The following is a 12,351-nucleotide window of genomic DNA, read 5'->3' as shown; positions in this document are numbered from 1 at the left end:
GTCACCAGTCAGGCTTTCATTCAAGTTTAGCCCAGAAAACTTCCAGAAACCTCAAAAGAAAATATAATTAGAAAAAAATGTGCATCTACTACTACTACTATGTGAATATTAGAAGTCGGTGGAACTAATTCAAATTTACTGAAATTATTAAAACACAGCAGAATATATTCAGTTTGTAACTGTAATTAAAAAAGTTTGAGGCGAGCCCATGTTTGGATTTTCTTTTGTTTCCCACTTTTTTGTTAAAATATGGACAAAATTAGGCAGATGGAAATGTACTTACTAATATTATAGATGAGTGGTCTCACCTTTAAAAACAATATTATTGTTCAGCATATATACACAGGAGGCTTTCTGATCAAACTGCTTCTAGAATATATATACAGTTATTATTTAACATTGTTGAACATCTGTACTAACATTAAAACGAAGTGAGGCAAAAAAAGCTTATGCATAGATATGTTTTATGCATATATGCAGGCATATACTCACCCTAACACACATAAATGTGTTAAAAGGGTTTTTATTGAATTTCATAAAAAACGTTAATTAACTTACCTAACACACACAAAAAAATCTCTCTCTGTTTTTGGTTGAGAGCTGCTGAAAGAACCTCCATCTATACACAGGTTTTACAATATTCTCTTCTTTTTTGTATTTTCATTTTGGACAGACGGTTACAGGACCTGAGCAAATTTCCCCAATATCTGAGGAAATAGAAAACATGTCCAAGCAGTGCAACTCACTGTATGTGTTCCAGAGGATGTACAGAGGCTGGATGGGGTCCTGGTGCAGCTTGAGGTTGTCCCACAGGATCTGGATCAACACATGTTTACTGTCCTCAGACATCCAGTGGTGAGGGATCTGAGAAGAAACAGTGTGAGTCAGACGTGCCAATGCTGAAAAATGCTGTGAAACAAAAAAATATTCCTTTCTTTTTTCTTCCATTATCACAAGCCATTGGATCTTTTGTGTGTGTGTGTGTGTGTGTGTGCGTGCGTGCGTGCGTGCGTGCGTGCGTGCGTGCGTGCGTGTGCGTGCGCGCATGTCCGACCTGGGAGTCTCTGTTGCAGTGCTCAGAGGTGAGGATGAGACCTGGCAGGTTGCTGGGTAGGTCCAGCCGTCTGAAGTACCAGACCAGGTTCCAGTAGATGATGGGGTGATGGTCCACCATGTCAGCCTCTGTGATCACTGAGTCGCCCTCGTTCTCCAGCAGACTCTCGAGCTCCTTCCACAGCACCAGTGGGCTCAGGTAGGGAACCGTCACAGGCTCTGGGTTGTGAAGCCGCCACTCCATACTCAGTGGGTCCTGAGTGTCACAAAAAGAGAACTGCTTAGGTTCACAGCCAGCTTGTGCTCTAGAGCCACGATCTGGCCTGGGAATTCCTCTGTGTGGGCTGCAACCCAGCCCCAGATAAGCAGACGAAAGTGAATGGATGGATCGATGGATGACAAATGGTAATGGCCTGCATTTGTATAGCGCTTTTCTAGTCCATAGGACCCCAAAGCGCTTTACACTACATTCAGTCATTCACCCATTCACACACACATTCACACACTGGCAATGGCAAGCTACATTGTAGCCACAGCTGCCCTGGGGCGCACTGACAGAGGCGAGGCTGCCGGACACAGGCGCCACCAGGCCCTCTGACCACCACCAGTAGGCAAACATGGGGTTAGTATCTTGCCCAAGGATATTTGACATGCAGCCAGGATGCAGCCTGGGATCGAACCACCAACCTTCTGATTAGTGGCTGACCTGCTCTGCCACCTGAGCTACAGCCAAATGACTTATTTATATATGCAGGAGATGTGAGTGATTAACATTGTTATGGTTAAATATTAATGAAGACAGGTTTGAAGTTATCCAACACAAAGGGATATGCAGCAACAGGTTTTTGTTTTGGTTTGCATTATTTTCAGAACTGGACGTTTTAAAACCTCTGTCTCTCCTTTCATTGTGTATTTTGTTCCCAGAGTAAACTACTAGAGGTACCGAACATGAACACTTAAGTTCACGGATTCAAGACATGCCGTACACACACCAGTCCAGCCTTACCGTGGCTTCGTTCAGACAACTGGGCAGGCTGCCTGATGTTGGCAAACAGCAGTTGTGTCGGGTCGTTTCATCCAGAGGACCAAAGGCGCTGACACTACGGGCTATAGGAGCTCCAGAGGATAGCGCCCCCTGCCGGCGTTCTACGGGTATATTGATGCCTTGATCCCTGGTTGACCGAGACCTGCAAAGATACAGCAAAGACAATTTGGCCCTTTTTCCCATAGACAATACTGACTATTTGAACATAGGGTCAATGATTAGGTATAGTGTTACTTTTCTATAAACAGCAACACTGATTTCTTTAGATCACATTAAGAAATTTCACTCTGCCTTCGAATTACAAACTGTATATTTTACAGGAGAGTGTCAGGGCAGCAACCTGAAGCAAACAGTGACTCAAAGCACAGCAGGAATGAAAACCAGAGTGGCTGGAAGAGAAAATTCAGGTTTTAAATGGCCAAGTGTGAATACTAACTTTAACCAACTTGAAATCCTGTGGCATCACCTGACTGATAAACTGAAACAGGAGCAATAGTTCAAAATCCCTTCTCATCCTGCAGCTAAAGGATGTTTTCACATGTTCAATTATTTGCCCACTGTGTACTGAGCTGTGTTTAATAAAGACCAGACAAATTTTCATGGTATTAATTTATTCAACTTGTACTTGTCTACACTTGGATGCAGATCAGGGAACATAATTCAAAAGCAATTAATGCCACAATTGTGGTAAATACACATCTGTTTGCTTGCTCTATGTCAAGTATTTTAGCGATATATCTGTTTCTGTTCATCCCTATTGCTCACACATTTCATAATCTCAAGTTTCCCCCCAAATACCTCACAAAATTGCACCTGCACACACACACACTCACACAGGCACACACACACTGAGCTTTGTTAGGACAGGTGATGCAGATTCACTGCTCTTTTACAATGCAGATGTGGAGTGTGTGGATGCAGCTACAGTAGCTTTTCAGTTCAATAGCATTGTGTAACCAGACAAGCTGCATGAAGATGAGCAGAGGTCCACAAATAAATTAAAAAAAATAAAATCATACAGCACATCTAAAACTAAACTACAGGAAGAACAAAATTTTTAATGATGATGATGATCATCGCACTGTATTTCAGATCTCAGGCCATAATAACATTGTAACAGTTGTACAAGACACGAGGTAAAAGATACGGAAGCACAGACAACAAACAAACAGAACAAAAAGAAGTCCTTTTAATCTGAAGGTGTCTCAACAGTGCAGTACTTATTTTAATTTATTTTTTCATATTTTAGACAAAGCACCATCTTTTCATGTTTTCATGCATTGCTTGTTAACAAATATTGTGAAAGATTTTAAAAACATTTGTATGATTATTTGTCTCACTAACATGTTTTGATACTAAATTTAAATCAGAAATGAGCAAAAACATAAGTAGCCAAAAGCTCCACTACATTCAGGTGTGGTATGTTAGCAGCAGCTAATGTAGCCTCAAGCTTTTCATTATACAACAAATGTTTTGTTTATCTCTGTCAGTCAGTAATTGTGTTCTTTTTACTGTACGTGCTCCAGTTTCAGTCAGAGGGTTTCATTTGTCACTACTGTCCACACTTTAATTCTTAAAGAATTTCTTAAATTTTCAAAAGAAAACTAGCAAATATTTTGATTTTGACAAGAGCATGTAAACAAATGTAAATGTAAGAATGTAGTTTAACACTGAGTATGAGTGCATACCTTGCTGAGCACTCCTGCACAGCAATCATAGGGGACTGAGGGGAGATAGCTGTCGTGGGACAGGGAGTAGACAAGGTGGATGTCCCTGTGTCCAGCCCTGTGGAGGCAGAATATGACGAGGTCGTCGCCTCATCTACTGATGGGCTGCCCTTCAGGAAGAGCCTGCAGAGAGGAGAGAAAAAGGAAAAAAAAACATTACTTAATCAGTACTTAATAAGACATTTCTCAAGTAGTGGAACTTTAAGTAGAACTTAATCACAATGAAGGTTTTGTGCTTGTCTGTATTCTTCTTACTTACCTGAAGCAGCGTTATCGATACTGAAGAGAACATCAAGTAACAGAAATAATCAATTACACCTGTGGGGTTCTTTGCTTTTGAGACCAAAAGCACTCAAGTCTGGAGCCCACTTACAACATTTTGGTGTCGTCTAAAAAAATGATATGACTTTTAATTTAGTCATATCTCCACTTGGATGTGCTTATGCTAAAGCTAGGCTAACACAACATCCATAAAGTTCTGATGAAGGTCACCTTAGTTTCAGTGTGTTAAACGCGTAATAATTAATGACTAAGAATGTACGTGTCTCAACTCTAACTTTTGGTTGAACTTTATTTGAAACGAAGCAAGCCTTAGATCATTTAAAAAGTAACTTTACATAATTCTGGCATTTAATCAATATGGACGGAGGGGGAAAAGATGAAGGGGAGAAGAATTGAAGGTGATTTATTTCATCTTTTTTGACAATATAGTCAATAGTCAACAAGCACATAAAAACAGCATACACACATACAGCACTTGAGCATTTGCCTACCTGCCAGGTCCTCGCATGTCCCTGATCTCCACATTGAGGAACGGCAGGAATGGGTTTCCACAGAAGGGGCAGGTGGTGTTCAGGTTGGAGTCGTCTGCTGTCCAGCCGGCCATGATCTCCTCATCATACACCAGGCAGTCGCAGGTCTTACAGCGAGAACAGCTGGAGATCAGCAGCTGGAGGAAGAGGACACAGACGCAGAGACACGTTTAGCTTCTGTGGAAGATTAGTTTTGATATTTTTTATCTTGCAGTTTTACCTCCATGGCGTAGTTGTTGAAGATGCTAGTGTTGCTGGTGTACCGTGAAGAGCTGAGGTCCGACTTGTCTGGCAGAGAGAAGCCAGGCAGTCCTGCATCAGGATGAACAAACTGTCAGAATATGTGAGGGGGCAATTATATTTATTTGAATTTATTCTTTATTCTTATCAGACTACTTGTCATTTTCCATCTTGGTGTGTTAATGTTTGCCATAAAGAACAGGCCAGACTACTGAAAGCAGGTCTAAAGCATACTGTAGATAATCAAATTCTATATTCTTCTATACAAACTGCAAAGCTTTGTTTTTTCATTGACTACACTAAAGAGGAAAATACAGCGATAGCGTTTCTTGGTTGATAAGTAGAAACCCGTTGCCTAGAATCAAGCATTTATTTATACAGTGCTTTTCACATAAACACAGAGTGCTTTATGAGTCCAACACAACGCACATGAGAATGATATTAAAGAAAGAAAACAAAGCAGCACGAAACAGAAAGAAATTAAAAAATAAAAAGCAAAAAATGCACAATTTTTTAAAAAGGAAAAAGAACATTCATTTGAGTGAATCTTGTGCTGACCAGGGAGCAGAGATGTGGGTCTTCCGTAGCTCGATCCTGCAGTGGGACTGTCCAGATGGCTGCGGAGGGGGCTGCGTCTGGGACTCCTGCGAGGTCCTGGAGGGCCAACAGGGCCATTCCTCAATGGAAAGACCATTGAGTGCTCTGTGTCTCCAGAGTCCTCATCTAACAGTGAGGAGCAGTCTGGATCTCCCGCACCGAGGGAGGACACGCTCAAACGGTCACTCTGGCTGTCCTGGATGAGGAGAGCAGAGCATTTCAGTTTTTGCCAGTCTAACTTCAACTTTCACAGCAACTGCAGATTATTTTAAATGACTTATTAGTAACTCTGACTGCCTCCAAGAAGATCAATGTAAAAATATAAACGAAACCACAGCACGAATCACTCAAATCTACAGGTACAATATTTAGTTGCTTATATGAAAGAAAACAAAAAAACAACAAACTGTGCTACTAAATTGTGCAATTTATTTAGGTTTTTCAGGGGGAAGAATTCACATGGATAATGTGAAAGTCTCAAAAACTCCAATGAGGACACACATTTCTGAAATGTCTCACAAAAGGAACACTCACACAGTTTGCACATGGCAGGAGAAGATTATGTACTGTCTTTGGGAGAGATTTTTGTTTTGTGGTGTTTCTTCTCTATTGTTTTGGAAACTTTATAATAAAGAGCAGAACACAATGACACAATTACTAATGTAGGATTTCACAGAATCCTGCTGGACGGCCACAAGATGGCAGCAGCACACAGGCTTTGGTCTCATTCATATGCTGAGTTATAGAATAGTTAATAGTTGATGTAAGTCACTGGCACAAACTTGTTACAGTGTAGAAGTACAGATTCTCTATCAATAAGACTACAGGCGTTTGCACAGTAGTTGGAGATATTTTTCACTTAAAACATACATTATTGGTTTAAAATTAGGGTGTAAATTCACATCTAATACTCTAAAACAAACAAAAATGGTGGCGTCAGCCAGACGATTTTGAGAAATCTTGAGGTTCCTGTGAATTTTCTCTAAAATATCAAAATCAAACTAAAGCCTATTTTGTATGTGGTCAGCACACCATATTTATTTTTTTCAATGAAAAGAGAGAGCAGGACTCTGTACCTTGGTGGGTGTTGTGTATGTGGCAAGGCGCGTGTACCAGCGGCTCGCTTTCTCTGCTACTCCCTTCCCAGCAGAGAACATGCTGGTCTTGAACACATCCAGTGTTGGCGTCAGGAGTGTATCTAAAGCAAAAGAGGAGGAGGAGAGTGAAGGTGACGTCAGGCTCATCCTGTCCGCCCTCTCTCTGTAGGGGCTGGGTCGAGGACTCGGGCTGGGGGTGGTGCTCAAGCTTCGAGTTGGAGGCGAAGACCACAGATGTTGGCGCGAGATGGGCTGCGAGGGCGACGGCGGCTGGAAGGTGCGGGAGCGAGACACTCCTGCAGTCCTGAGGGGGGAGCTGTGGGGGAGGCTGGCTCTGCGGGAGGAAGCAGAGAGTGAGGAATGGTGGAGGAGGACGGGGCTGGCTGGGTCCTGGAAGTCCAGACTGGGCGTGCGGCTGCTCAGCGGGCTGCCCATGTGGTTCATGTAGAGCTCAATCTCCCTGGCCAGGTGCCTCCGGGCACTAGGAGTGCTGGCCTGGTCCCCCTCCGTGTACCGTTCCTCATTTTGCTGATCAGACTCTGCTGCCAGGAGGGAGAGAGGGTCGTAGCCTGTTTCAATACCTGTGCGCTTCACAGTGCCTCTGTTTGTCATGGTGCTCACACCACCATAGCTGGCGCTACGTTCAACAGCTTTTTTATAAGGTTTTGCCCCCTTAGAGGGCTTTTCGAAATCCAAATCCTCCAGATCAAAAATGGCCTCTGTATTGTTCCTGTCCTCATCGCTGGAGTCCTGCCGCTCCGCCTCCTCATCCACTTCCCTGTGATCACTACTCCTGGCAGCGTGTGACTTAGCAGCTACCCCCTCGAGCCCACCCAGAGCCAGGGAATGAGGCCTCCTAGCCTTAGTGAAGTTGGCACCAGCGAGGATTTTAGCATCTGCGCCCAGGTGTCCTGCGATTTTATCTGGATCAGTTTCACCCTGGCTCATGCCCAGGCCCAGGACAGTGGTGCCACTCCCACTGCTTCCCACAGTGTCACCACTCAGCCGACGGCTCTTTACACCCTGCCAGTCAAGCGCAGAGCCACTGCTGGCGCTGCCCACCACCTCCTCCAGAGTGCTCTTATGTCTCCGGAGCAAACTGTTTGTCTGAATCTCACCAATCTCATCCAGGGAGGTAGTGAAGAGGAGACCTGCAACGTGGTCTGGCAGACAGGGAGAAAGAGAAAAATGGCATTTGTATCAGGAGATGGCACGAGTGAGCAAAGGAAGTGAGATCACTTGACTTGTTAATTTTCAATGTTAGAGAAAAGATCATGGCCTCAGTCCAGCTTGTGCACATGAGGAAAGACACCAACTATAACTACAGAGGAGCCTTTCAACAAGGAACACCCAAAAAATAAAGCTGTGAACTGAAACAGCTAAATAATTTCAACTGTTTGTCACAAAATAAAAGTATGAGTACGGGTAAATTGTCCAAGGCACTCCTATGTTTATATTGAGGAAATCCCAAAAAGAAAACCTTGAAATGTGAATTACAGCAGAGAGAGACAGTTAAGGTACCACATTAGAAAATCTATTAAGCTCTAAAGTCTAAGGAGCTTGGAAAGAAAAGCGTCTGGACTTCTTTGAGTTGCTTGAAGATGTTTCGCCTCTCATCCGAGAAGCTTCTTCAGTTCTAAGGGTCAAATGGTGGAGAGTCCCAGATTTAAACCCAGTGCAAGTATCCCCCCCAAAGAGGGACAAAGGACCCCCTGATGATCCTCTACCTAATAACATGAGCCAAAGTGTGAAAGCGGGTGTGGGTCACAATCAGCCAGGGTTTCGGGTGAGCTCATTGCGAAACCTGGCCCCACCCTATCATGTGATTTCCTGAGGTCAGATGGCCCAGGATGTGAGTGGGTGTTAAGGCGTCTGGGAAGGGATCTCAAAACTGGATTATAGATGGCAGACAGTTGGTGTCGTAAACCACCGCCTCTGTTCAAAGATGGTCGCTCACAGTGGACGTAAATGGCTTCTTTCACTCCTCTTTAAAACCATCTGTCCTCTCTGTCCAAAATGTGAATGTTGGCATCCTCGAAAGAGTGACCTCCTTTGTCCCTCTTTGGGGGGAAACTGGGTTTAAATCTGGGACTCTCCACCATTTGACCCTTAGAGCTGAAGAAGCTTCTCGGATGAGAGGTAAAACGTCTTCAAGCAACTTAAAGAAGTCCAGACGCTTTTCTTTCCAAGCTCCTTAGACTACGATGACTGAGAACCTTCACAGACATTAAGCTCTAAAGTTTGCAACTACCTGCGCTGGCGGAGCTCTTGGGTTTACAGGCTGAGTCATCAAATGGACAGCTGCTGCGAACAATGCCACGGGGTCTGAAGGAAGAACTCATCTCCAAGTCAAGCTGAGGGAGGCAATCTTTGCTTCCCTTGGCACTTTCTGTCTCTGACACTACAAACACGAAAAACAATTACAATTTATGCACACAGCACAAAACACACCAACATTCTTTAAAAAAAAATTAACTGCAGGACAACAAACAACTGAAAGCTTTGATGTTCATGAGAAACCAAAAGGAATGAATCATCTCTAGAGGAGACAGAAAGATCAAGGCAGAGGAAAGGGAAATCCCACGTGGCTACAATGCTGCCAAGTTAGGGTTTTTTTCCCCACAGTTAAAGGCAAAGGAATATCAGGTGACATCAGATCAGACAGAATACTGACAGGAGCTGCAGTCGCTCTCCTTCTTGTCGTCTTTGTCAGGGGCAGAGTCCTGGCCAGCGGGGTCTCCTCTCCGCACCTCCTCTTTTGACAGGGAATTATAACCCAAGTCTGACTGATCACCTAAAAAAAAGAAGGAAAAAAAAAAAGAGTACAACTTGGGTGAAAGACAAGGACAAACACAGGCAGTGGATTATCTGAATATCTAATTATCTACCTAGTAAAGCACAAAGTCACAGAAATACACATCACACACACGGAAAGTGTAAGCAGAGGGACAATTCAAGAACAAAGTTGAGGTCCAAGCCCTTTACTTCCATGTTGTATGCTAGATAACAACACTATACACTGCATTGCGCTATGGGACTAAAATCTTACATGGACAGGAATCTACTGTAGCTTTACACTGTAGGAAGAGAGATACATGAAACATCTATGAGAGAATGAACCAGTGAGCCATTTTCTTCTCTTTATCTTCTCAGTTCTGCCTGGCACATTGTTAGTGCTGGGAGAAGGCAGAAAAAACAGCTAAGCTGTACTGGATAAAGGAATCCCCCCCGAGGCACGCAGAGATCTACAGTTACCATATAAAAACAAACTGCATTTTTACAGCTGCTAATGATTCTGACTGCTACGGCTCGAGGCTCACGCTTCCATCTGTCTCTAAAAGTTTTCGGGGTCCTCAGGCAACGAGCTGATTGATTCGTTCTCCTCTTTCATCCTCCACACGAGCCTTTGTGGCAATCACCTCTAAATAAACCATGAGGCTGCACAGCTCAGCTGTGATACAGCATAGAACAACTTGCAACTGACGGCGAGTAACACAACTCCAAATCCTGGAGAGTAATAACCAGTTAGCTGCACATGGAGGTCCTTCCCACCTGCTGTGCTGTGAGCTGTGTCTCACTCTCAATCTTTATGCACACGAGGCGACGCTTCCTGCTGAGGTGCCATCTCCATGATTAAAATGATTTCCGTAATCAAAAAGAATGCATCTCTGGATAATTACTCGCCATAATTGACAAAGACAAATCACTCAGTAGTGAGAGTGAGAGTAAAACTCGTGGGAAAAATGAGCAAGGAAATAGAAGTGGACTTTGATGTGCTGGATGGAGCAATGACACAGTGGAGGAAAGAAAGAGGAGAGGAAGTCACAGGGAGGAGAGCAAGAAACAGTAACACGTAACAGTGACAATGACAATGACGAGCAAAATAAAAAATGTTGCAGAGCAGCTAAGATAGATAACACAGACAAACGCAACCAGAATCAGACAAGGCTGACTGAGAGAGAGAGGGTTTACCTGGGTGGAGGGTGGCTTCTCTGAGCTCAAAGCCCCCACCGTGTGAGTGCGCCACCGGGGCCCTGGTGCCCAAGCTGCCGCCCCTACAGCCGACTGCATGCGAGGGCAACACAGGCAGGGCCAGAGTGAAGGCAGGTTAGGGACAGAGCAGAGCAGAAACCACAGCCGCAAAAACCAGGCGGCGATCATGGATGCACAAAAGGATTAACAGGAGGAAAAACAGGAAGCGGAGGAAGGGAGGTGTAAATCGAAGAGGGAAATGAGGAGTAAGTGAGTTGGTGAGTGGATCGAATGAGGAGGGAGGATGAAAGGGTGACAAAAAGAAAAGAAAAAGATGTTGAATAAGATGGCTGCTATTGAAAGATGGAGTCACGCAGCAACCATCTGAAGTGTACCTGTGCTAGATCTATCATCAGTGGGGTCTACTTTGATGGAGTCGGCGGCGTAGGGGCCCTGCTCGACCAGGTTAGTGTCGGCAGAGCTATCCAGGCTGCCGTGACTCACAGCGTCCAGGTCGCTGCCATCTGCCCAAAAACAACAAAGCGTTAAAGGAGGCTGGTGGCGTTTAAGCTCAACAAGACACAGCCGCTCTATTTTTACCTCTTTTTACATCAATTACACCAGTTTGGATTGCATAGAAAATTAATTATTTTGTGGGTGGAAAGAAAAACGTGTTTTCATTTCATGAAAATTAACTCATAAATATTTTAAATGAAAATTAATGATTACTTAAAATCACACTGGAGTATCTTTGCAGGCGTACAGATGCCCATTTTGAGCAACCATCACCCCTGTATTGGCGCAGCTAGATGAGTGTGTGGAAAAATCTGCCTCTGTGGGTTCATTTATATTCTCAAATGTCCAAATGACTTTTTCCTTTGAAACAGGATTTTTGTTAAAAGACATTAAGTTTTGTTGATGTAGTAAACAGATTTCATACAGCACGAGCACCACGGCCTCCACAGAACAGCACAAACTGACTGACCAAAGAATAAAGAAGACCTCGATGCACAACTGAGTGAGATGATGTCAGTCTCTAATTTGTCAGACAGACACCACACAGGTCCTCAATTGGAAGCCTCACTGAATGGTACCCATAGGAGCCAGACCATGACGTTTCAGGAAATGTTCTTTCTCTCTTCCATGAAAAAGTCTTCATTTCTCTCACTCCAGCAACTCTGACTTAGTTCAAAGCAAAATATTTTTTTTTGAAAAGCATTTTGGGACTAGATTAAAAACAAAGCTGATGACGTGAATACGTAATGCTTCTTTGATCAGCACGAAGTCAGCACTGCACTAACATTGTCAATCTGCCTTTTATTACATAAAATGTAACACATCAGGTAACATAGCGTGCCACTGATAACACAGGAGTCATGGTTTATGAAAATGAGCCTCTGCATGTTTTTATGTATATTTATATCAGATTTTTTAATTGATTTTCTGTCTAACTTATGGCTCAGTCACACTAGAGTAAAAACAGGACAGAAACCTCCTCATGACTAGAAAAAAATCCATGGCTGCCTGGTGAGCTTCACTGAGTTTCTTTCATTGATTCATTCCAAGTAGTAGCAGCTACCCGCAGGGTGCCCAGAGGTTGAGCATGCAAGACCCTCAACATCTGGGTGACCCTTTATGAGTGCAAGGTGATTGCACAGGTTGCCTGGTGGGAGGCAACCTGTCTCCAAACAATCTGCAATCAGTCTCAGGCAGACTGGCAAAGTTTTGCAAATAACTGCTGTTGAGTTTGTAAAAACTGACAGATTACCAACATGTTGCAGTCTGGTTAGCTTCATATATAAAAGCAA

The 12,351-nt window shown here is 43.6% G+C and overlaps 1 protein-coding gene across 7 annotated transcripts in view; it reads right to left on the bottom strand.

Annotated features, from left to right (window-relative positions):
- Nucleotides 1–12,351, bottom strand: part of LOC146719166 (C-myc promoter-binding protein-like) — an 85,587-nt gene that overhangs the window by 7,966 nt on the left and 65,270 nt on the right. For 3 of the 7 annotated variants that reach the window (XM_085460996.1, XM_085460992.1, XM_085460999.1), the window contains 12 exons: nucleotides 10,939–11,067; nucleotides 10,544–10,636; nucleotides 9,246–9,365; nucleotides 8,823–8,972; nucleotides 6,551–7,734; nucleotides 5,436–5,670; nucleotides 4,858–4,949; nucleotides 4,599–4,774; nucleotides 3,787–3,948; nucleotides 2,060–2,240; nucleotides 1,055–1,309; nucleotides 747–864 (listed from right to left, as the gene is read on the bottom strand). In XM_085460996.1, coding sequence (XP_085317122.1) covers nucleotides 747–864; nucleotides 1,055–1,309; nucleotides 2,060–2,240; nucleotides 3,787–3,948; nucleotides 4,599–4,774; nucleotides 4,858–4,949; nucleotides 5,436–5,670; nucleotides 6,551–7,734; nucleotides 8,823–8,972; nucleotides 9,246–9,365; nucleotides 10,544–10,636; nucleotides 10,939–11,067 — 2,895 coding nt within the window. The remainder of the gene's footprint in view (nucleotides 1–746; nucleotides 865–1,054; nucleotides 1,310–2,059; nucleotides 2,241–3,786; nucleotides 3,949–4,598; nucleotides 4,775–4,857; nucleotides 4,950–5,435; nucleotides 5,671–6,550; nucleotides 7,735–8,822; nucleotides 8,973–9,245; nucleotides 9,366–10,543; nucleotides 10,637–10,938; nucleotides 11,068–12,351) is intronic. The other 4 variants (XM_085461006.1, XM_085461010.1, XM_085461012.1 and 1 more) reach the window with 2 other exon arrangements.

Source organism: Copadichromis virginalis, linkage group LG1 (genome assembly GCF_057382275.1).
Source record: "Copadichromis virginalis isolate Kocher_CV1m ecotype Utaka linkage group LG1, C_Virginalis_male_GT1.1, whole genome shotgun sequence".
NCBI classification, from domain to species: domain Eukaryota; kingdom Metazoa; phylum Chordata; class Actinopteri; order Cichliformes; family Cichlidae; genus Copadichromis; species Copadichromis virginalis.
This window is presented reverse-complemented; position numbering and strand designations above follow the sequence as displayed.